Here is a 24659-nt window from a genome sequence, read left to right on the forward strand (position 1 = left end):
GTGGAACAATTTCCCTTGTGGACCAATAAAGTTTGTCTAAGTCTAAGTCTAAGTCTTAATCCTTCATCTGCGACGCCAGGGTGGTGAACAAATACTGTATTGCCGGGTAGGGGAACTTTATTTAGCAGGTAAATCTACAGTTAAAATGTTGGTTACTGTACTTTTATTGAAAATTGCTTGAATATTGAAAATGTGAGCAGACAATGTTTATTTTTGTTCATTCAACCTTAAGTATTGGTTGCACTTCATTCAAATCTGGGATCTGAACCGAGGATGTCGTTGTGGCTTGTGCAGCCCTTTGAGACACTTGTGATTTAGGGCTATATAAATAAACATTGATTGATGACATTGATTTAAATAAGATGTGAATGCATTGGCCATTAATTGTTGTTTACTTGCTTGTTTGTATCCATAATTAATTTATACCTAATTCCCTTACAAGTAGGGATTCATACCGAGTACCGGTATGTTTTTGGTACCGGTTCCTAATTATGTTGGTTCTTGAGGACCCTGAAGATTCTGGACTAACGATACTGCTATTGGTATCTGTTGTTCCAGTAATTATGACACGCTGTTACATTCAGTTCAGCTTCCACTGCTACACAAAAAAATAGGCTGGGAATAATGACAAATAAGGAAGCAACACCGCACAAAAGTTTGTAACACAACAATATTTCCTCCTCAAAAGTTCCTCAAAGTCACGCACGCTGTGTCAGTTTGGAGTGAACGCACTTTACTCACGAGTCAGGACCGCGTTTTATCAACCGATCCATTAATCCACTGAAAAAAGTGAAAAATGTTGGTAATATAATAATCCATAAAGTTGCTTTGAAGCAAGATAGCATCCGCTGTGACTGACAGTCTCTGGTTGCTGTCTGACATCACGCCATTGCGCTGCGTTTGCGTGTCATTAAAACACATGTGGCTTAAATGTGCTTCAGTTCGTTCCGTTAGTTTTTTGTGACTTATGGGGGTCCCAAATACACAAAAAACAGGTACCAACAGGCAGTGTTGGGACTAACGCTTTACAAAGTTAGTTTCGGCGGTAACTAGTAATCTAATGCGTTATTTTTTATATTCAGTAACTCAGTTACCGTTACTACATGATGCGTTAATGCGTTATTTTTTATGTAGTATCGGCTAGAAACAGAAGATCTGAGTGTGTTTTATTGGAGCGCTGCGGTGGAAAAGAAAAGGTGTGCTTTGTGTGGGGGGGGGGGGCGGGGGCGGGGGGGGCTCCCTGACCGTAGTTGAGGGGCGCAGGGGAGACGTTCCTCCAGGGCCTATGTACTTCGGGGCTAACAACCTTCACTTTACCCGGAAGTGGGTCTTTACAGCTGAGGGTGAATGACGAGGCCGGCGGTTTGTTGCAACTTTATTGGACGCAGCCATCCACCAAGCTAGAGCATCTGCACGCACTCACTGTCGCTGTTCCCTCACCTCTCTCGCCCACTCATTCACTGAGGTCACTCACCTCACATGCTGTCATATCTTAAAGGGCCACACACACACACACACTTACGCTACTCTCATAACAACTAACAAGACATCATGGTAAACCTACTCAGTGGCCTAGTGGTTAGAGTGTCCGCCCTGAGATCGGTAGGTTGTGAGTTCAAACCCCGGCCGAGTCATACCAAAGACTATAAAAATGGGACCCATTGCCTCCCTGCTTGGCACTCAGTATCAAGGGTTGGAATTGGGGGTTAAATCACCAAAATGATTCCCGGGCGCGGCCACTGCTGCTGCCCACTGCTCCCCTCACCTCCCAGGAGGTGATCAAGGGTGATGGGTCAAATGCAGAGAATAATTTTGCCACACCTAGTGTGTGTGTGTGACAATCATTGGTACTTTAACTTTAACTTTAAAGCCAGAAGTCGAGTTTCTTAACATGGAGACATTCTCAATACTTTTCTTTTGTCGAGCACAAAGAAAATAACATTTTAGTTAAATGTAAGTTGTGTCTTGGATCAAAGATCCTATCTACTTAAAGTTAAAGTTAAAGTGCCATTATGTTGCAGCTATTTAAAATAGTTTTCTCAATTTGTTCTGGCCTGAAATAAATTGGCCCTTTGAAACATATCTTTGTCTTTGTGTGTTGTATGTAAACCACATTGCTTTCTGAGTTCAGTGATGCAAATGCATGTCAAGTTGATCAACAGATTGTATTATTCTCCAGTGCAATAACAGTACTGAAATGAAGGCTAAAAGGGCATTAATGGGAGCCTTAAAAAAAAGGAGAAAAAAAAGAAGTAACTAAATAGTAACTTTTCACAGTAACGCATTACTTTTTGGTGTAAGTAACTGAGTTAGTAACTGGGTTACTTTTGGAATAAAGTAACTAATAACTTAAACTAGTTACTGGTTTTCAGTAACTAACCCAACACTGCCAACAGGTAAGACAAGGATTGGACCCAAACTCACGCGTGCAGAAAACAAAGGATTAGCAGTGCATCGCCTTAACTTCTCAACAACATCATCTTGTTATTTGAGTCTCAATCTGGCCTAGTGGGCTCATAAAAGCGCTTCTTATAAGCGACGTCTGGATAGTTGCTGACACACTATTGCAACATGGGGATTTAGCTCGAATGGTAGAACGCTTGCTTCGCACGTGAGAGGTAGTGGGATCAATGACCGTATTCTCCAAATGCTTTGTTGCCGAATTCTTCTTGAAAAAGCTAGGTCCAAGCCCTGGATTGCAACCCCAACCACAGCCCTAAACTTAACCTAAAACCGTAGAAGCTTAACACTAATGTTTCAATAAAATCACAAGACCACAACTATATTCAACCATAAGCTAAGCCTTGCCGTACACTTAACCTCGACACTATCACCCAACCTCAACTGAGCCCTATCCAAAGCGTACCCTAACCAGAGGTTGCAAAAATGGTGTTCAAATAAGAGTACTGTTGTTACTTTAGAGTAAAGTCACTCAAGTAAAAAAAATACAATATTTCCCGGATTATAGAGCGCAGTGGAATTCAAGCCACACCCGCCAAATTTGAAAAGAAATAAATATGTTTAACTATAGTAGCTGCATCGGACTATAAGCCGCAGATATGCACCGGTACAAAATATTTTGTAAATGTTTACAATTGTTTCCAAACGGTGACTGTCACACGGCAGTAAAATGGCTGATCAAACAAAACAGAAGTCATCGTTATGGACTCACTAGCTTCGGAGGCTAGCTCTCCAATCAGCTACACAGACTCAATAACGAAACTGAAACAATACAAAAAAAAATGCCATTGTGAGTTAATAATACTAAGACAGTAAATCTGTTAGCATATTCGTGAAGGCTAACGACGCCAGCATAATTACATTACGATAGCACATACAAATATGAATAAGAAACACTCCTATAGACATCACACATAGGAAGTTTTGGTAAGTATGAATTGTTTTAGTTATATTGTAAAACTTACAAACGTTGCGTGGAGTGATTCAAAAATCCTTTCGAGCAGAAACGCTATAAACGAATAGTAGACGAAACGGGATATATTGCGGTTCAAGGGACGAAACAGGAAGTACATTTTCAACCCGCAGTGAAGTGAATTATATTTATAAAATGCTTTTCTCTAGTGACTCAAAGTGCTTTACATAGTGAAACCCATTATCTAAGTTACATTTAAACCAGTGTGGGTGGCACTGGGAGCAGGTGAGTCAAGTGTCTTGCCCAAGGGCACAACAACAATGACCAGGATGGCGGAAGTGGGGATCAAACCTGGAACCCTCAAGTTGCTGGCACGGCCGCTCGACCAACAGAACCACACCGAACCTGCAGTGAGCGAACTTGTCCAAAAGATGGCGCCGTAGCACAAACAATAACACACCTTTTCAGTGTCTCTGTCGGTGTTTCATGAAAACTGTTGGTGTATGGTTTATATCCAACATGCATACAATTACAACATTGCGATTTACGGCGTCTGTTTTCAACATGTTCGAAAAGGAGTTGGAAAAAGCGCAGCTTATTTAGTCCTAGCCCTTTTCCATGATATAGCAATTGCTGACACATTTGTTCACTTCCTGGTCTCAATTCGTTCACAATATACTCAATAAATAATACAATTAATAAATAAATAGACAAATAGTGAAGTAAGTTGAGTACAAAAATGATGGCTGTTAGGGAAGAAAAATCCATAGATTAGCCACAGCGTTTTAAAGGCCACAGGGTACAAAGCGTTGGAAAAAATTAGCGGCTCAAAGGCCGGAAAAATACAGTAATAACTGGAGTAAGTAAGTCAGAGAAAAAGCTACTGAAGAATGAGTAACTTCTGATTTATTTTGTAGTTGTTTGTAGTTTCTGTATTTAGTACAGTACAAATATAGTTGGTGTGTGCATGCATGCACATTTTACAGTTTACTAATTGCGTTATAACAGTGCTAATGTTAGCACATGCGCAGCTAAAGCATAAAAAAAACATCTCCAACTTATCAAAACATGCTTTCTCTAGTCGGACGTGGAATACTTGTCGGCTGAAATGTGAACATTTCCACTGACACAGATCGCGGCTCATGATATAAATGTTCTTTGTCAGAGTTTGTAAGTAAACATGGAAGAGTTGTGCGGCTTTGTCTGATGTCATGTCACTTTTTACAACGTGTGGTCATGTGACTGCCAGGCTGTGTTTGATTGGTGAAACAGAGTCATGTGACAGTCCTCACTGGAAGAAATCTCTCCAACAACCCAAAACAATACACGTTTTAGCGAACAGTAATCAATAGACGATAAAAAAGGATAGGCCTGCTATCTGTGTTGTGAACCTCTAACCCAGGGTTGCTTCAAGACCGACTTTCTCCTTTTTTGAGCAGTTCTTATATATATATATAAAAAAAAAAATGCAAATTTAGTTTAAAAAACGTTTGCATGCTAATGCTAGTGTATTACTATTCTAATGCTAGCATGCTAACAAAGAAGAAGTTAACATACTCACATGATGTCACCAAGTAAGTAAATCCATGATTTTTAGGTTTAAACATATACATTAGTTAAAAAGGTACAATAAAATGTTACCAGGCTAATTGTTAGCATGCTAGCATAGGAACAGCTATTACACTTGTAAGACAGCGCTAAGAAATGTAATTCATGATATGCAGGTTTAAAAGTACAACGCTTGCTTAAACAGCAGCATAAAATGTTAGCATGCCAACAGAGGAACAGGATTAATAACAACATATGTATGAATCATACTTGCCAACCTTGAGACCTCTGATTTCGGGGGGGGGGGGGGGGGGCTGCCATGGTTAAGAGGGGAGGAGTATATTTACAGCTAGAATTCACCAAGTTAAGTGTTTCATATATATACATATAAGAAATACTTGACTTTCAGTGAATTCTAGCTATATATATATATATATATATATATATATATATATATATATATATATATATATATATATATATATGTCTTAATAAGGTTATCCAAAAAATAGTGCTCGATACCGTAGTAGAGCGCAATATATGTATGTGTGGGGAAAAAAATCACAAGACTATTTCATCTCTACAGGCCTGTTTCATGAGGGGGGGTTCCCTCAATCATCAGGAGATTTTAATGGGAGCATTCACATACCATGGTTTATATAGGGCACAGAGTGGGTGGGTACAGGCTGGCGTAGGGGCGTGGTGATTGGCTCATGTGTTACCTAGGAGGTGTTTCCGTCTGTGGCGGCATGCTGTTACAATTTCGCTGCGCTTGTTGAGGGATGACAGGTCTGGACGGTAAATAATAAACCGTTTCTCTTTCAAGCATAGGTTGCATCTTTTATTACCACTATTGTAAGGTGTGCTGGATGCAAGAATTTGCCATGTTATTGAATATTCAACATTATTGTCTTTGAGGTCCCAAATGTGTTTGCTGAGTTCTGTGGTATTCCGCAGGTTTTGGTTCCTGAAAGAAGCCTTGTGATTGTTCCATCTGGTTTTGAATTCTCCCTCGGTTAATCCTACATATGTGTCGGATGTGTTAATGTCCTTGCGTGTTACCTTAGATTGGTAGACAACTGATGTTTGTAAGCACCCCCCGTTGAGAGGGCAATCAGGTTTCTTTCGACAGTTGCAGCCTTTGTTGGTTTTGGAGTCGCTCTGTCCGGGGGCCGACGGCTCATTTGCAATTGTTTTGTTGTGGTTTGAGATAATTTGTCGTATATTGTTCATACAGCTGTATGAACATACTTGCCAACCCTCCCGGATTTTCCGGGAGACTCCCGAAATCCAGCGCCTCTCCCGAAAACCTCTCGGTACAAATTTTCTCCCGAAAATCTCCCTAAATTCAGGCGGAGCTGGAGGCCACGCCCCCTCCAGCTCCATGCGGACCTGAGTGACGTGTCGACAGCCTGTTTTCACGTCCGCTTTCCCACAATATAAACAGCGTGCCTGCCCAATCACGTTATAACTGTAGAATGATCGAGGGCGAGTTCTTGGTTTCTTATGTGGGTTTATTGTTAGGCAGTTTCATTAACGTCCTCCCAGCTCGGTAACAACACACAACAACAGCAGTCACAATAGTGTGGCATTCACACAATAATATTAATATGGGCTGCTTTGCTTTGCAGCTGGCCCATACATATAAAGATGATGTAAGTAAATGCAGTACATTTATATTTATAAAGCAGCAAAAGTAGCAGTTCTTCTTCACAACAATATTCAAGTAAAAGTAATAAGTATGTTGCAATAGAACTACTCTGACAAGTATAATTGATCCAAAAAGTTACTTAAGTAAATGTAACGTAACAAGTTATCCGACATAAATATCAACCTAACCGCAATCCGCCTAACTTTAACTAACCAAGCAACAGCTTTACCAAATAAGCAATTGTCACGTTTTATTGTCCGTTGTAGATTAATATTGGAGCACATTTAATGTCAAGACTGGAGGTTTTAATAGCGAAAAAGTACCAGCTGTGTCATGATGACTCAAGGTTTTTGTCGTTGGCCTGCTGAAAATAGACCCGACATTTTTTTAGCATTTAATCCTTAAGCCAAAAGCGTCTCCAACTGCCCTTATGCAACGGTGGCGTCCAAGTCATGTGTCCAGCAGATTTCTGTCCAATCTGCCAGCGATTAGCCAGGCTTTTCAGTCTATCCTTAGCGTCCTCATGCATGTGATTAGCTGCTAGGCTACTGGACTGCGCTGCAGGAGTGCTAACTAGTTTCTGTGCTCACTGAAGGTCCGGAGGTCCTTTGCGGACTTTATTCCTTGGATTGCTTGTGGATTATGACTGTGGATCTAGTAAGTATGTGCACTTTATTCTACTATTCATGCATCTGTCAAATTTGCAGTACTTGCTAAAAAAAAAACAACCCTTCCAAATGATGACAATGTCAATAGACTTAATGCTGGGTGTGTTTCCTACAATAAAAAAAACATGACATCCTATGGTTCTAGTACACCAAAAAGCTACATGTGGTCATTGTTCAGTGAATTTATTTAAACACAAGATTTTTTTTTTAGTTTTGGCCAAAAAAAAAGAAAGAACAAAAATCCTGTCTTATCTGTATTTTTAAAATTGATAAATATTGTATATGAATCACTAATAAAAATCCAAATTCAAACAAAAATAATAATTTCTATAGCTCCTCTGTAGTGTCACCATATTAGTTATGAATAAACGGCATCAAAGCGATATACGTAAGAAATACCTCAGAAATAACAGTTTTAAATTAGCTTGATAGCACAGCAGTAGGAGAATAAATGCATTGTTGTTACCGTAGCAACGCTAAACACATCTAGGATGTTACTGGTGGACCAGGCAGGACACCGCTCACCATCCCACTATGCATTCGTGAAAAAAAATTAATCTAACACAGATCACTTAGCATTGATTACCTTAACACAGGGGTGTCAAAATTTTAGATGGGGGGCCACATGGAGAAAAATCTACTCCCAAGTGGGCCGGACTGGTAAAATCACGGCACGATAACTTAAAAATAAAGACAACTTCAGATTGTTTTCTTTGTTTAAAAATAGAACAAACAGATTCTGATATTCTACAAATCATAATGTTGTTGTTTTTTTTTTTACACTTACATGTTGCGGTTAATAGTATTCTATCTTTATTTGTCGTTATTTATATTTTCGGAATAAATTAGGTGGTAATGTTTATCAGTCCACTCATTGGTGTTCATTTTAAGTTTATCAAGATAAAAAATGTATATCAAAATCAAATTACAGTATGTTATTTATGTAGTTTGATAATTTTCCTCGACTGATGTACTAACATCATGTGGTTTATTTTGTACATATGTCGCATCATCTACAAAGATACAAAGTGGACACTTTTAGAACAGCAGTTTCTTTCATTAACAAAATACAGGTTAATTTTTATACTTAGCAAACTCATCCCGCCGGCCGGATAAAACCTGTACGTGTGACACCCCTGCCTTAGCATGTTAACCGCAGTTGGATTCACACCGTCAAGAAAAACAACAGTTTCTTTGGGTTGCTCTAAATGTCTTTACTAAATGTGCTGCAGGAAAACACTATTGTCAAAACCATCAAGAATAGTTTAAAGCCAGGATTTTTTTGGGGGGGGAGTGGGGGTTGCTGTAACATAAATGATATGTTTGCACGACCGCACAATAAGAAATATTTTAAGCAATGGAGTGCACACCTTTGCCAAACAAGCCACAGGAAGGACGCTAATACAAAAAGAGAGATAACAGCCAAAGCTTTTCTTTATAATTGTCAGTCAAGCTTGGCCTATTTTACCAACACTTGAAACATTCCTTTTCTGCTTTTTCTACCCGACAACAATGAGTCCTCTTTTACCACCCAGCTTTGTCTCATTGAGAATGACTTTATTTGCATATATTTACGCTTTTTAGCGGCGCTAATCCCTGGCGGAGGTTCTCCTGGTGAATTCACCTCTGCGGCGGCAGTGACAGTGATGAGGTAACGTCACCTTTAAGCTCGTTATTTAAAGTCGCTCTGTAGGATTGGCATTGCCTCCTCGTTATCCGTGTCTTCGTTTACACTTAAGTCTTTGGCATGGGAATATGTAACGTTTAGAATGCTGAGTAGCTAACGCACACAATCGTCTATTACATTGTTTTTTTCATCCTGTCTTTCTACCAGGTTATGATGATTGGAAGGCGACGCCTTACGAGGCTCCCTGCCCATCTCCTACTGATCTGAGAGGAAGGACAAGCAGTCGCCATGTCCTCCCACGACTTCCAGTGCTTCAGTGCCGTCTCTGGGGACCCTTCTCCAACTTGCAGGCTGCCCCGCATCGCCCATCATGACCCCGTGGCGGCCGAATGTTATCTGTGCTCAGAGTACAGACACGCCCGCACCATGGAGGCGTTACATTCTTTGTCCTCTCTCTGTCACTACGACCACCATCATAATCACCGCCTGCCTCACCAGCATGTTCGATGGAGGCCCGGCAGGCCCGACAACAACCCTCTGGCGCCTCAGCGGCACGCGAAGAGGATAATCCTGGTGAAAAACAGCAACCCCTCGGTCAGGAAGACCATCGTCTTACAACGCAAGGGGCTGCGCAGCTTCGGACTTTTCTTGGAGGAACTCTCCGCGCTCATGCAGTACCACGTGAGGAAGGTGCGCACTCTGGACGGACACAAGGTGAGGTCACAACATTAGGCACACCTGTGCACCAAGCATCCAAAGGTCATTTTCACATAAGCATTGACTCATCAATATTAGCCTTTATGCTGCTTCACCTTTACTAGCAGTGCTGAGATAGAGCAGAGTGAAACAGTGGCCTCTGGTGGCCTAATTGGTGCACAGCAAGAGAAGGCCGAGCGTTTATCTACTACAATTAGTTTAAAAAGTCAACAAATTAATTATAAAAGTGGTACTATTTGCCTAAAAAATTATGTACCTGCTATAAATTAAATGTAATAATTCATTAGCTTGAAAAGTCACATGATGTGCTATAAATGTGATGTATTAGTGTTAAAAGTCAATTATTAAAGTGGCATTATTTGCCCCCCAAAAAGTTTGTTATAATATAATTAGTGAGCTGGAGCCTATCTCAGCTACAATCGGGCGGAAGGCGGGGTACACCCTGGACAAGTCGCCACCTCATCGCAGTAATTCGTTTATCTGCTAGAAATTAAATTTAATAGCACTGAAAGCCACATAATCTGCTATCAATGTCATGTATTGGTTATAAATGTCAATTTATGCCATACAAGATCATTTTATTTGCAACACAAGTTACTCAAAGGGGCTGTTTTCAACTCCTTCACAGTTGTCAAAGCAAAAAATAGATGTTACCATTAGTGGTTTAACAGAACACATTTGTTTTAAAACTGTCGATATTTTTCACTATTACTAAGTTTGTGTAATACAAATGTTTACCTGCCCGACAAAATCGCGTGCACACATACAAAAGCAACCCAAGAGAAGCAATAAACGATCAATTTGAAGTCATGTTGTTGTTATGATAGAATATACATTCAATAACGGCTAAAACTAACTATTCAAATCGGTATCATTAACTAACAACACCCAAAGCTCATGCGCATACACATGTTACGCCCGTACCTAATTAGACATTACCTCCTAGAAGACGGAGGAGGGCGGGATATAACGCTTAAAATACATTGGAAAGTTACAACAGTTATTTTATTAGTTATAAAAGTCACTTCTTGATAATAAAAATGTCATTAGTTGTCAAAATATATTATGTTATATACGAAAGTCACTCATTGTCATTATTTGCCCCAAAAAATTTATAGAGCTGTACTTTACCTGCTAAAATGTAATTTATTAACTTTAAAGTCACATTGCATGCTACAAATGAAATGTATTAGTTACAAAAGTGACTTTACTACTATTTTAAGTGGTTTCATTAGTGCCAAGACTTACTGTATGGCACTGGGAATAAAAGTATACTTACTAATTTGAAAAAAATTGCTTATTTGCTTGAAAACATTATTGTACTAGTTATATAATTGACTTTACTAGCCTTGAATGTAGTTTTATTAGTTCTAAAAGTAACTATCATCAGCTTTAAATTTAGTTTTATTACTTATAAAAGTAACTTTTTCAACTTCAAATGTAATATAATCGTTATAAAATTAACTTAATTAGCAAAACATTTAACAAAGTTAGTTCCCACCATCTTCTATTAGTTGCAAAATCATGTGGATCAATTGCCAGTAATATTCTAGTTAGTTGCAAATGTAATTGTAATTAGAATTAAAGTTACATTTCAAAAGGCAAAAATATAATTGGATTAGCTTTTAACTAACAGTAGATAAGATGATGTAACACTACTACCGGTACTTAGAAATGAAATTGTTTTGGTGTAAAATCTGTCTGCTCAAAATGATGAATAACTCTCTTAATTTTAAATACATCTGTTAATTGGGCACAGCAAAAGTAGTTTTGTTGAAATTGCTGTTGTAGTTCATGAGGGTTCTCTTCCTTTAGTTACTGAAAGATCTGTCATGTATCTACATCCTATACAAATTATGCACATATGCAATTACAGGGACATTAAAAGTATTCCCAGACATCACGAAACACATTCTCATTTTTCATCTTTATGAAATCACTAGTTTTCAAACTCTCACAGGTTTACGCTCTAAATAGATTATATATCAGGAGGGTAATTCATTACCTTCACTCTGGTTTGGTGTGAGTCTGCCTGAAGCTATTCATCTATGCAGTCTGGTCGTTGATTTTTAGCTCAAAACTGCTTTGCCATCAAAAACACACTTTTAAAAAGTGTCAGTGAAGACACATTGCATCCGTTTTAGAGCTTTTGGTTGCAATATCAGGCATAGACTGTATTTTGACTGTGGACATGCACTAGATCACACTGCGAGCAAGCAGCACTATCAGAGGCTATTCCTTACTTCAATTAGTCCAGATAGAAGAAAGAGGTCAGCTCATGCTGGCCCTACTGCCCCACTGGACCCAGCCATTTGGGTTAATCATCTGTCAAACAAGGGGATTATATTTTAATTTGTGATGACAATATGTAGTCAGCATGACGTGTTTAATATACCCTAGTCACACTGTCCCTGTGTAAGCGCACTGCTGGCAGTCTTCCATTGCATGTCTGCACAGTCATCCCTTGGAGTCCTTTAGAGATCATCCTTGATTAAGGCGTTTTAGCTTGCTCGCAGTGGCACAAAGAGAGAAAGCTGTATTTTTAGGACAGGAAAGGGTGTCACTACCTAGAACTCTCTTGTAGTGATGACACCACAACAGTCTTGCAAGTCTTGCCCAAAGGTAAACACGCCTTTCTCCAGTGCCAACCAGTCCCAATCGTAATCCAGTCCATAGCTAAATCCTTAGAAAACATCGGTCTTTAAATTATTTTCCTCAAAAGGATTTTTTTGGTTTCAGGTTGAAAATGTGCAAAATGTTATGCACTGTCCTGGTGTTCTGATTTGTGTGGGTCGGGATCCGTCTCACCCCTCCATTTTGGAGAGATTTCGGAAAGCAGCTGAGGACAAATTGCCAACGCTGAGTACGAAGGCACGATCCGCTTGCGGTGCGGACAGTGATGACGGTAGGAAAATTATTTGACAAAGTGTTTGGATACAAATTGATTACATTTTTTTCATCATTGAAGGACACACCGTTCAACCGAAACTAGAATCTACCAACGGTTCCACGAGGCATTCAGTGTCTTCTGACAAGTCACTTCCAGATGGAACAGAATCCTTAGATGATGTCGCCTCTTGTCCGGCCACTGCTAACAGAATAAATGATGATGATGTGGAGAAACTAGTCCGTATCAACGAAGATGGCAGCTTGTCTATGAAGATGAAAGTGCGCTTTCGACTAGAAAACGAAGAAACCTTACTGTGGTCGACAGAAGTGAGAAAAAGCTCCAACAGAACCTGCAAGCACCAAGTTCTCGACAGAAGCTGTTTGGGTTCTGAAAATGTTTCAGAGACGGGTGAGGCACAGGTCAGGAGGCGCCACCAAAGACAGGGCTTTGGTTGTCCTCACTGCTGTAGTCAAACAAGAGAGTACAACATTTGGACTAACACCGCAACAGGTTCTCAGGGAGAAAGTGGCAGCACTCACACATCAAGTTCAGGCGCTTCCTCACACAGGGTGGTTTCAAGGAAGAGCATGGTTGAAAGTCGGAAAACTGTGGCCAAATCAAGCGAGGAGCATTTAGAAGAAGTGGTTGAGCATGTTAAATCATCTGAAACTGTGGAGTACTGCGCCATCCGTAGTGAGTCTTGCATGAATACGGTAAACAACTGTGAGGCTGAGCAAGAACGAGAACTTGGATCTACAAGTGCATCAAGACAACCCTCGCTAAGTGAAAAACCAGAAAAGCAGGAGCTGACAGGAGATGCTATGCCAGACACTTTGAGGAAATCATCGTCGGGATCTACACACTCAAAGAAATCCACTAAGAAGTCTAGAAGATCAAATGCATGTCACTGTGGAGCATCTGATGGTAGCCAGGATACACAAGTGCAAACAAATTCAGAGGAGACTCTTGCTGTCACGTCTGTCCGATCAAATTCTCTTGAGTCGAATGAATGCAAAGAAACACATACTGCAGAACCTGCGGTTGTTGAAGAGGATCGATCAAAAAGTGCCATGTCCGTTCATTCAAATGCCTCAACAAAGTCTAAACCAAAAGTCTTAGAGTGCAATGAAAGACCATCAAGTCAAACATCAGCCAAGTCTGAGGTGACAAGTGAACTATGTCAATCAGAAAAAGAAGCTGAGGCAGAAAGACCAACAACTTCCTGCTCGTCCAGATCCACAACTTCAGTTACATCAAAAGGATACGCTCATGTGGATGAGGCTGAAGAAGAATATGCCAAAGAACAAGTCCAAGACCAAGCAGAGGAAAGTGAGAGTGCAAAGAGAACTCAAAGCCAAATGTCTATGAAATCTTCTAAAAAGTCCAAAGCACCTGAACAAAGTCTGGAAGAAACCTCAGAGGTGAATACCAAGGGACTAGAATCTACAAAGGACACAGAAGATCAAGTAAGATCATCGAGTGTCCTTTCAGCGACATCGACAAAGTCTAAAACCTTAGAGGTTGGCAAAGAAGTACAAGAGGCAGCTGCAATGTTAAATGTTGATGATTGCCCTGAGGAAGAAACTGAGGAGAGACCTCCAACTACCATGTCAGTGGAATCTGTTATATCAGATGTAAGGTCAAGGAAATCAAAATCCCCAGAAGTTGATGCTGATGGATATACTACAGAGGCAACTGAAGGTAGACCACAAAGCGCAAAGTCAATCGACTCAGTAAGGTCGGTAAAGACCAGTATTTCTGCTAGATCATGCCAATCTAAGTCATCAGAAGAACCAGATGATGAATGTAGAAGTAATGGAGTGCCAACTCCAGAAGAAACAGCGTGCAACACTTCAGCCATAGAGAGCAGGTTGGAAGTCAAAGATAGTGTCTCAAATCACAAAGTTGAGGAAACAGAGAGGCCTGCTTCAGGATATCATAGTGCCATGTCAGAAAAAACTTCTGACTCAGAATTGTCTGCAGAATCCATGAAGTCCAGAACCTCTGAAAATAGGACTGAAGGAAATGTTGATGATGGAGAGAGAGCACAAAGTGCAATGTCTACCAAATCAAAGGCATCTAAGGGATCTTCTCAATCCAAAGCCTCTCAGCCTGTCCTTGAACAAAATGACGAAGACGATAGTGAGCAAGATGCTAGCCAGAGGTCACCCAGCGCCATGTCAACCAAATCGGCCAAGTCAAGCATTTGTTCGAGATCAAATGAGGATGAGAGAGAACCAAGTGTGATGTCGGTTATCTCCCAACCTGATGATGTTACTTCACAATCAAATGTTTCAGAAGCTCTTCTGGAAGATGGTGTTGATATACTTGATGAAGAGACAAAAAGTAGAGTAACAAACACCATGTTAGCTCGATCTAACAAATCGGCAAGATCAGTTAAGTCCAAATACTCTGCTGATGTTGCAGCGGACGAAACATCTGAGTGTTCAATCCAGTCACAGGCTTCTGCGGAGAGACCACTCAGTGCTTTGTCTGCAAAATCAACAAAATCGCAAGTTTCTGGGAAATCTACAAAATCTGATGTTTCTGGAATGTGTGCCAAAGATGTTGGAGAGGAAGATGTTGAGAGATCACACAGTGAGATGTCAGCTAAATCTGCAATGTCTTCTCTTTCGACAAAGTCCAAAGTATCTAATATTTCAGCTAATGGCCATTATCATCAAGAGAGGGTGTCAAGCAGCAGGTCAGTCAGATCAGAAAGATATGCAGAAACAAATGTTTCAGCAAAATCTAAGTCCATTAAGGACAGTCCATCTGATCACAGGATGGATTCTCCCGGAGAAAAACTATGTGATAGCAGATCAATAAGCTCACTATCAGTTTTATCAAGTGTTTCAGCGCGGTCAAGTAAGTCCAAATGTTCAACGGAAGTTCTAGTTGAACAATGCAGGCCTAAGTCACATGCTTCTGATGCATCATCAAAATCCAACGTGTCGGAAGTTCTCGCTAGAGAAACCTCAAGTAGAGCAGAGAGTAAAGTGTCTGCCAAATCCACAAAGTCGAACAAATCAAAAGTCTCAGCTGACAAAAATACTTCTTGTCATGAGCCAGTTGAAAGAGCTTTGAGTAACTTGTCCATCAAATCAGCGATATCTGCAAGGACAAGTGTCTCTGGAGTGTCTAGAGATGTTTCTAAACTGACTCGCGAACACAGCGTTGAAATCTCTGAAATGGAGAGTGAAGCACAAGGGAGTTCAAGGCAGTCAGTCGAGTCAGGTACATTAGCAAGAGTCATAGGTTGCAAGACTGAAGAAAGTACTGAATGTGCAGTTGATAATGGGGACAAGGAGCAACTGGAAGCTAAAGAATCATTCCAATCACAAGATTCTGGTGTGACTGGAGGTGTTTCTATGCAAAGAGCTGCTAGCTCTTTTTCAGCCAGCTCTACAAAGACAAAGTCTTCAGGCCTCTCTATGTTAAATAAAAACAATGAGAATCATGATGAAGTATCACAAATAAGATCAGCATCCGTCAAATCAACCAAGACAAACACATCTGTCTCATCAAGAGCAACATCTGAGGTTCCTTCAGAAGCAAACGCTACAAACGGGGTGGAAACTGAGCAGAGGCCGGTGAGCGCTAAATCAGCCAGATCTGCCAAATCAGCACAATCAAACACTTCAGCAACATCTTCGAATATACTGCATGAAAACAATGACGAGAATACAGAGAAAGCACCAAGTAGTTTTTCTGTAAAATCAACTAAATCCAGGATATCAAATTCCTCAGCAGCATCAAAGAAGTCAGAAGCTGCTGCAGATGATGCTAATATTGATGCCACTAAAATCAAATCAGATGAATCAGCAAAGTCTGTTGTGTCTGAAAAAATTGAATTGAAAAAAGGTTGTGAAATATGTAAAACCCCAAGTGTGATGACTATCAAATCAGATATATCTTTAAAATCAAGGACATCAAATATATCTGAAATGCCTGATCAGGATGTTAATGGAATCAGCGGCACTCCAAGTGTTTTGTCCGTCAAATCAAATGTGTCTTCAAGAACCAGAATGTCTGAAGTAGCCCTGAGCGAACAGGCTGATAGAAGAACCGACAGTGTGATGTCCAGTGTATCTGTGAAATCCAAGAATTCAGAAGTTCCTGCTGTGGCGGTTGAGGACTCGGAAGACCGAGCACCCACAGGTATGTCATCCAAGTCCAAAAGGTCAGCTACATCTCTGGGAAGAAAAAGCCGGGGGAAGGGACAACAGTCTCTATCTGTTAAATCTGTAAGATCCAAGAAAACTGAAGCTGATGACAACCAGCAAACCAGCAAAGATGCAAGCTCTGAGAGACTACCGAATGGGCCTGCAGACAAAAGTGTCAAAGAGAATATGGATACTGATGATGTAGCGATAGTTCCATCAAATTTGCCAAATGCTTCTCTAACTGAGGTTGTTAGTGAATGGCTTAAAACCATACCAGCTGACGGCGAACTGTGCGACTTGGAGGAGTTTGACGAAAACTGTGACACACTCAAAAGCGGCACAGTGGTCGATGAACCCAATGATGACAAAGCAGTTGAGAATGTAAACAAACCAAATGATTTGAACGATGTTTCTGGAGATGAACATCATAAAGACACGGATATATCAAATGCAGATTGTGGAGATAATGACCCCAAGATATTTTACTCTTCTGTGCAAGTGATGAAAGTCCTTCTCAATCCAAAACTGGACAGATGCAATAGTTTACCTGAGGTTTCTCCTGCATATGGACGCAAATTAAGCACTTCAGCCAGAGGTTTCTTGGATTGCCTTGTGAAGTTGCAGTTAATAGACCACGATCCCAAGAACACAGATGAAAAATGTGAACGATACAAAGCACTGATGGAGATTCTTCAATCCCTTTGGCTGTGCGACTCCTTAGACCATGAACCTTTGTTAGCAAAGGACCGCCATTCTGATGAAGAGTTTAATCACACGTCCTCTTCTGGCGTAGATGTCAATAGTGGCTCCACAGGTTCTGGAAAGAGCAGCGACGGAGCGAATGGTAATCAAGCACAAACTGTTGCAGATGCATTTGGCAAAGCACAGGAAGTCAACAGGGATGAAGAAACAGGCAGAGGAGAGGAGGAATTACCTCAGGGAAACCAAAAGGGAGACCGATTAACAGATGAGACCATTAGAAGTAATGATAGCTCAAGAGAGATGTCTGAAAGCCCACTCTCCTCAGGCAATGGTCAGAGGTGTGATACAGGCTCCATGTCTGAGAGTCCGGTCCAATCCAGTAAACGTATTTGTCAAGACCCTGATCCTGTTTGGGTCCTGAGTTTACTAAACAAAATAGAGAAGCAGTTTATGACTCATTACATTAATGCAATGAGTGAGTTCAAAGACCAGTGGAAAATGAACGATAATGATCAGCTGGACAGAATGATAGGAGAAATTAAAAATGTGATTGAAACACGCATTCAAACTAGCATACACAGAGAGCTGGGCAAGATCAAAGGTCGAACAGGCCTACCAAGACCTCCGAAAGAAACAAAGTCCAGGCCTTCAACGACCCAGACGGACGAAAGGAGACGAAAGCTTAAGATGAAAGCCAAACAGTCATTTGAACCACAGTCAGGAAAAAGCAATGATTCGGCTATGAGCACAGTTTACAGCGATCAGCGTGAAGAAACCGAGGATGAAAGCTGTCCATGCGAATCGTGCGATAAGAAAAAAATGGCACAAACGACTCCATTGCTTGGGGAAATTATGAGTACTGTCCCTGTTTTAATGGACTTTGATCTGAAGAGAATTCTTCAGGTGAAGAATGATGATACTACAGACAACTCTTCACCTAATAATGAAACCAAAGAAGCAGCAACGCTTATCGGACAGATTCTGGAGAACGCCGTAAAGGAGATGGAGGAAGATAAAAAAGACGTAGACAAGGCATTGGTCGGAACTGAGGGTGAGATCACAGGTGGAAAGGTTTCTGAAGCTGAAGATGAAGAAGAAGCCACCCTAAGTGAGGACCAAATTGAAGCTCCAGTTGAAGATAATTTCACCACTAATGCTGATATGCCGCTAGAAGAAGTGGGGGAAGCATGTAAAGTTAAGACTGTCATTTTAGCTGAAGATACGTCTGCTATCAGTGGACCGGAGAAAGATGATGCCGCCACCGTGAAGGACTCAAATGCAAACACTGACAATAAGATTTCTACAGAAGAAGAGATGTTGGCTGAGGAAGTTAGAACTGAGAGGGATGAAGAAGGGCTAGGAGATGGTGAAGAGGAGACACTTGCCACCAGTGGAAATGAGAATAATGATGCAGCCTCCATGAAGGACTCCAATGAGTGTGTAGAAATTGATGATGAGGTTTCTGCAGAAGAGATGATAACTGGGGAAGCTGCTGTAAACATAATATCTGAAGATGAAGATGAAGAAGTTAAAGCCGATGGTGATAAAGAAATACCTGCTACCTGTGAAGATGTGGAGGATGAGGCCGCCACTGAGAATGAGGATGCAAATGCTGCTGCTGAGGTGACAGCCACAAGTGAACATGAATGTGAAGAAGATGCAGAATGGGGGGATGTTGGTAAAGAGCAAATGCCTTCTGCCAATGGAGAAGAGAACTATGATGTTGCTGAGAATGATGATGCAGTTTATGAGGTTCCCAATGCTGCAGAAAATGAGACGATAGAGGGAGCCATCATGGAAGAAGATGAACAAGTAGCACAAGAAACCATCAGTGGTGTAGAGGACTGTCCCGCTACCAGTGGAGATGAGAATAACGATGCAGTGACTGATGACAAGGTCGTTGCAAATGATGAGATGATGAGGGAAGAGGTTGAGGAAACAGCTGAAGCTGAAGATAAAGTTCATGGGCAAGTAGTGGCCATGACAGATAAAGAAATGAGAGTCTGTGGTCAAGAAGAGAATCCAGCTGCTAGTGGGAATGAGAACGATGAGGCAGCCACTGCATATGACAATATAAATGCTGTCAGTGAAGTTGTTGTGGAAGATCAGATGATATGTCAAGAGGTTACTGAAACTGAAAATGCAGCACTTGGAGATGCCATAATAGCTGCCAGTGAACAGGAACCTGAAGAAAATGAGGAAGAAAAATCTTCTGCTACCAGTGGAGGAGAGAATGAGGACTCAGTCACTGAGAATGAGATCACAAATGCTGATGATGATGTTGCTGCAGAAGATGAGAAGATGAGTGAAGACGGTGCTGTAAGTGATGATAAAGATGAAGAAGCAAGAATCAGTGGTGAAGAAGAGCCTCATGCCATCAATGGGGATGGAAACAATGATGTTGATTCTGAGAATGACAACAAAAATGATGAGGTTGCTGCAGAAGATGAGATTATAGGTGAGGAGGTTGTCAAAGCAGCTGAAGTCAATGAAGCAGCACAAGATGATGATGGACCTGAGAAAGATGAAGAAGAGAAAGTGAGTGCTGAAGAAGACATTCCTGCCACCAGTGGGGATGAGAATGCAGCCACTGATAGTGATAATAATGATGCAGAAAATGAGAAGATGAACGAAGAAGTTGCTGAAACAGTAGAAGAAGCAGCAGAAGAGACCACCATGATAGCTTCAAATGAGGATGAATCTGAAAAAGAGGAAGTTCCTCGTGATGAGGAGACTCATGTCACTGGTGGAGATGACAATGATGATGCCGCCAATGATAATGATGATGTTGCTGCAACTGATGAGAAGTTGAGAGAAGAGGTAAGAGAAACAGCAGCAGAAGAAGAAGAATCGACCACCATAATAGTTACAAATGAGGAGACTCCTGTCACTAGTGGAGATGAGAATGAGGATGCCGCCACTGATGATGAGGTTGCTGCAGAAGATGAGAAGATGAGAAAAGAGGTAATTGAAACCTTAGAAGAAGAAGCAGAAGAGACCACCGTAATGGCTACAGATGAGGAGACTCTTGTCACTAATGGAGATGAGAATGAGGATGCCTCCACTGATGATGAGGTTGCTGTAAAAGATGAGAAGACAAGTGAAGAGGATGCTGAAACAGCAGAAGATGAAGATGCAGCACGGGAGGTCACCATAGTAGAAGATGATAAAGAAGATAGAGAAAGCGGAGAAGAAGAGACTCCTTTCACTAGTGGAGATGAGAATGAGGATGCAGCCAATGATGATGATGTTGCTGCAGAAGATGAGAATATGAGTAATGAGATAGTCGAAACAGCAGAAGAAGAAGCAAAAGAGACCATCATGATGGCCACAAATGAGGATGAATCTGAGAAAGAAGATGTCCCTAGTGATGAGGAGACTCCTGTCACAAGAGGAGATGAGAATACAGATACCACCAATGATGATGATGTTTCTGCGGAAGATGAGAAGACAAGTGAAGAAGTAACCGAAACAGCAGAAGAAGAAGCAGAAAACACCACCATGATGGCCACAACTGAGGGTGGACCTGAGAAAGAGGAAGAAGAAGAAAGGGAGACTCCTATCACTAGTGGAGATGAGAATGAGGATGATGATGATGTTGCTGAAGAAGATGAGAGTCTGAGTAAAGAGGTACCCGAAACAGCAGAAGAAGAAGCAGAAGACACCACCATGATCACCACAAATGAGGGTGGATCTGAGAAAGAGGAAGACGAAGAAAGGGAGACTCCTATCACTAGTGGCAATGAGAATGAGGATGATATTGCTGAAGAAGATAAGAATACGAGTGAAGAGGTTTCTGAAACAGCTGAAGACAAAGCTGGAGCACAGGAGGTCACCATGACAGAGGATGATGAAGAAGACAGAGCAAGTGATGAAGGAGAGACTCCTGTCACTATGGGAGATGACAATGTGGATGCCGCCAATGATGATGATGATGAGAATAGGAGTAAAGAGCTAGTCGAAACAGCAGAAGAAAAAGCAGAAGAGACCCTCATGACGGCCACAAATGAGGATGAATCTGAGAAAGAAGCGGAAGAAGAAAATAAGACTCCTGTCACGAGTGGAGATGAGAATGAGGATGCCACCACTGATGATGAGGTTGTCGCAGAAGATGAGAAGACGAGTGAAGAGATTGCTGAAACAGCTGAAGATGAAGCAACGACAGTCCCAAGTGAGGATGAATCCAACAAGGAGGAAGAAGTCCCTGGTAATGAGAAGACTCCTGTCACCAGTGGAGATGAGAATGAGGATGCCGCCACTGATGATGAGGTTGCCGCAGAAGATGAGAATATGAGTAAAGAGATAGTCGAAACAGCAGAAGAAGAAGAAGCAGAAGAGACCTTCATGATGGCCACAAATGAGGATGAATCTGAGAAAGAAGAGGAAGAAAAAAAGAAGACTCCTGTCACTAGTGGAGATGAGAATGATGATGAGGTTGCAGCAGAAGATGAGAAGACAGCTGAAGAGATTGCTGAAACAGCTGAAGATGAAGCCATGACAGTCCCAAGTGAGGATGAATCCAACAAGGAGGAAGTCCCTGGTATTGAGAAGACTCCTGTAAACAGTGGAGATGAGAACAAAGAAGCTGTAGATGAGATGGAAGAAGACAATAAGGATGAGAATGTAGTAGAAGGGCAAACTTTACCCGAGGAAGATGAAGAATTTGATGACAGCGGGAATGAAGAGAAGTCAGGCAATGAGGGAACAACAGCGGAACAAACAGATGAGGACGAAAAGGAGCCTGCTGGCGTATGTGGTACTGATTTTGATTCTCATGCTCCCGCAGCTGGAGATGAACATATGGCTGAGAATGAGGCTGAATGCACTAATGAGGGGGCAGCAGATGAGACAGAGCTCAAGGATGAAGAGGATGCTGCAACAATTACGAAAGACTCTCAGGAGGAATATCGTGAAGAGGAACCTGCTGAAAACAAGGAATCAGTGGCGACCTGTGATGAAGAAGAGGATGTAGGAACAAAAGTGGCTGAAGATCCAGGTGGCATCCCACAGGGCGATGAGGAGGATGAGGTGACCAATGATGATGGCCAAGATAATGTAGAAAATGACGACAACGTAACAAACAGGGACACTTTTGAAGTATCTGAAAAAGATGACGTGTCCGCTAACCAGGGGGAGTCGGCCGACGGCGAAGACGAGGCAGAATCTGATGATGCCGACGAAGAGGTGAAAAGAAGTAAGGACTTGATCCCCAACAAGGCAGACAATCAGGAGCCGGATCAGGCCAGGGAACCTACTACCTTAGTGGTAAACAACAGTTTGCTTAAAGTAAGCGCCGAGTCTGAGGACGGCGTCTACGCAGATGGAGAAGACTCGGACACGGAAACCTTAAAGTCAGACAACAAGTGATGTGGACAAGGACTGGATGCAGTATTCTAGGACTGGATGCAGTATTCTAGGATTAGATGCAATATTCTAGGACTGGATGCAGTATTTGAGGATTAGATGCAATATGCTAGGACTGGATGCAAAATTCTAGGACTGGATGCAGTATTCTAAGACTAGATGCAATTTTCTATGACTGGATGCTGTATTAAAGGACTAGTGCAGCATTTTGGGACTGTATGCTATTCTTGGAGTGGATGCAGTATTCTGGGACTGGATGTAGTATTCTGGGACTGGATGATGTATTCAAGGACTGGATGATGTATTCTAGGACTGGATGCAGTATTTTGGGACTGGCTGCAATATTCTGGGACTGAATGAAATATTCTGGGACTGGATGATGTATTCTAGGACTGGATGCAGTGTTTTGGGACTGTCTGCAATATTCAGGGACTGAATTAAGTATTCTAGGTGTGGATGTATCATTCTCAGGGCACTTCTACAGATGCTGAAAGACATTGAAAGAATGTACGAGTATCACTACCACGACCTCCATGACTCGGCAGCTCTGGGACATAACCACCTTGAAAACTGGAAAGAAAACTTGAATCCACTTGTGTACTACATGTGTACTAATACTCACAACCTGGACCTCCCTTTAGACACACCTACACACAATGGCTACTATGTTAGGTACACTGAAGATGAACACAATCATGCATTCCATGTGAGACAACTCTTGTATTGGATATCATTAGGTGTACCTAATATTGTGGCCATTACAAGTGTATATTTGCACATATACTGTACTGTAGTATTTCCTTTTTAAAATTATACATTTTGTTTTCTTTGTTGGGATTTTTCTAGTGTTTTTTCTGTAAAAAGCCATGAATAATTATAATTTTGAACGCTTCAAAGTACCACAGTGTGAGTATTCAAACGTGATGCACATATCAGTAGAGTAGACAAATGTATGCTTTCATAACTAAAAGCTTCATACCTTGTGGAGGCAAATATTACCTCAACTAAATGTACTGCACTTTTTTTTGTCTGTGGATTAAAATACAAATGCACTTTAAATATTCATTTGATTTACTTTTGTATTAATCAAACATAATTAACACTTGTTTTCTATATTTTTTAATTACATTTTTAAATAACACAATGAAACATTTCCAGGGATGCTTCGATTAGAGTTTTAAGCTGCCAATTTCGATCATCCTTGATTTCGATCAATACCGATATCGATACCGATCAGACGTATTAACTGTACATTTGAAAAATGTATGCTGAGCGTTATCGACAGTGTAACAATACCAACACAATATTTAAACTAGTTCCTTATTCTCTTTTTTAATATACAATTGTTAGAGCAAAACAAAATCACTAATACGATAAAATAGAAAATAAAGTATCAACCTGATGACAGACCTCTTTAACTTTCCTGAGCATTTATTTATTGGTGTTGTTTAAAGCCAGCTTAGCAGTCAGCTCAGCTATTAGCATCCTGGCTTGCTCTCGATGTTTGACATGTTCAGTGTCGTCTTCCAGTCATACTTGCCAACCTTGAGACCTCCGATTTCGGGAGGTGGGGGGTGGGGGGGCGTGGTCGGGGGGGGGGGGGGGGGGGCTAAGAGGGGAGGAGTATATTTACAGGTAGAATTCACCAAGTCAAGTATTTCATATATATATATATATATATATATATATATATATATATATATATATATATATACATACAGGTAAAAGCCAGTAAATTTTAATATTTTGAAAAACTTGATTTATTTCAGTAATTGCATTCAAAAGGTGTAACTTGTACATTATATTTATTCATTGCACACAGACTGATGCATTCAAATGTTTATTTCATTTAATTTTGATGATTTGAAGTGGCAACAAATGAAAATCCAAAATTCCGTGTGTCACAAAATTAGAATATTACTTAAGGCTAATACAAAAAAGGGATTTTTAGAA

At 41.0% G+C, this 24659-nt stretch overlaps 1 protein-coding gene across 1 annotated transcript; it reads left to right on the forward strand.

Annotated features, from left to right (window-relative positions):
- The first annotated feature begins 7120 nt into the window (after window positions 1-7120).
- Window positions 7121-24108, forward strand: rp1l1b (rp1 like 1b). Its single transcript, XM_061929460.2, has 5 exons — window positions 7121-7229; window positions 8825-8891; window positions 9075-9581; window positions 12324-12489; window positions 12553-24108. The coding sequence occupies exons 3-5, from the start codon at window positions 9156-9158 to the stop codon at window positions 22707-22709; spliced, it is 10749 nt and encodes a 3582-aa protein (XP_061785444.2). The 5' UTR covers window positions 7121-7229; window positions 8825-8891; window positions 9075-9155; the 3' UTR covers window positions 22710-24108.
- Window positions 24109-24659: the final 551 nt, after the last annotated feature.

This window comes from Nerophis lumbriciformis, linkage group LG34 (assembly GCF_033978685.3).
Source record: "Nerophis lumbriciformis linkage group LG34, RoL_Nlum_v2.1, whole genome shotgun sequence".
Lineage (NCBI taxonomy): Eukaryota > Metazoa > Chordata > Actinopteri > Syngnathiformes > Syngnathidae > Nerophis > Nerophis lumbriciformis.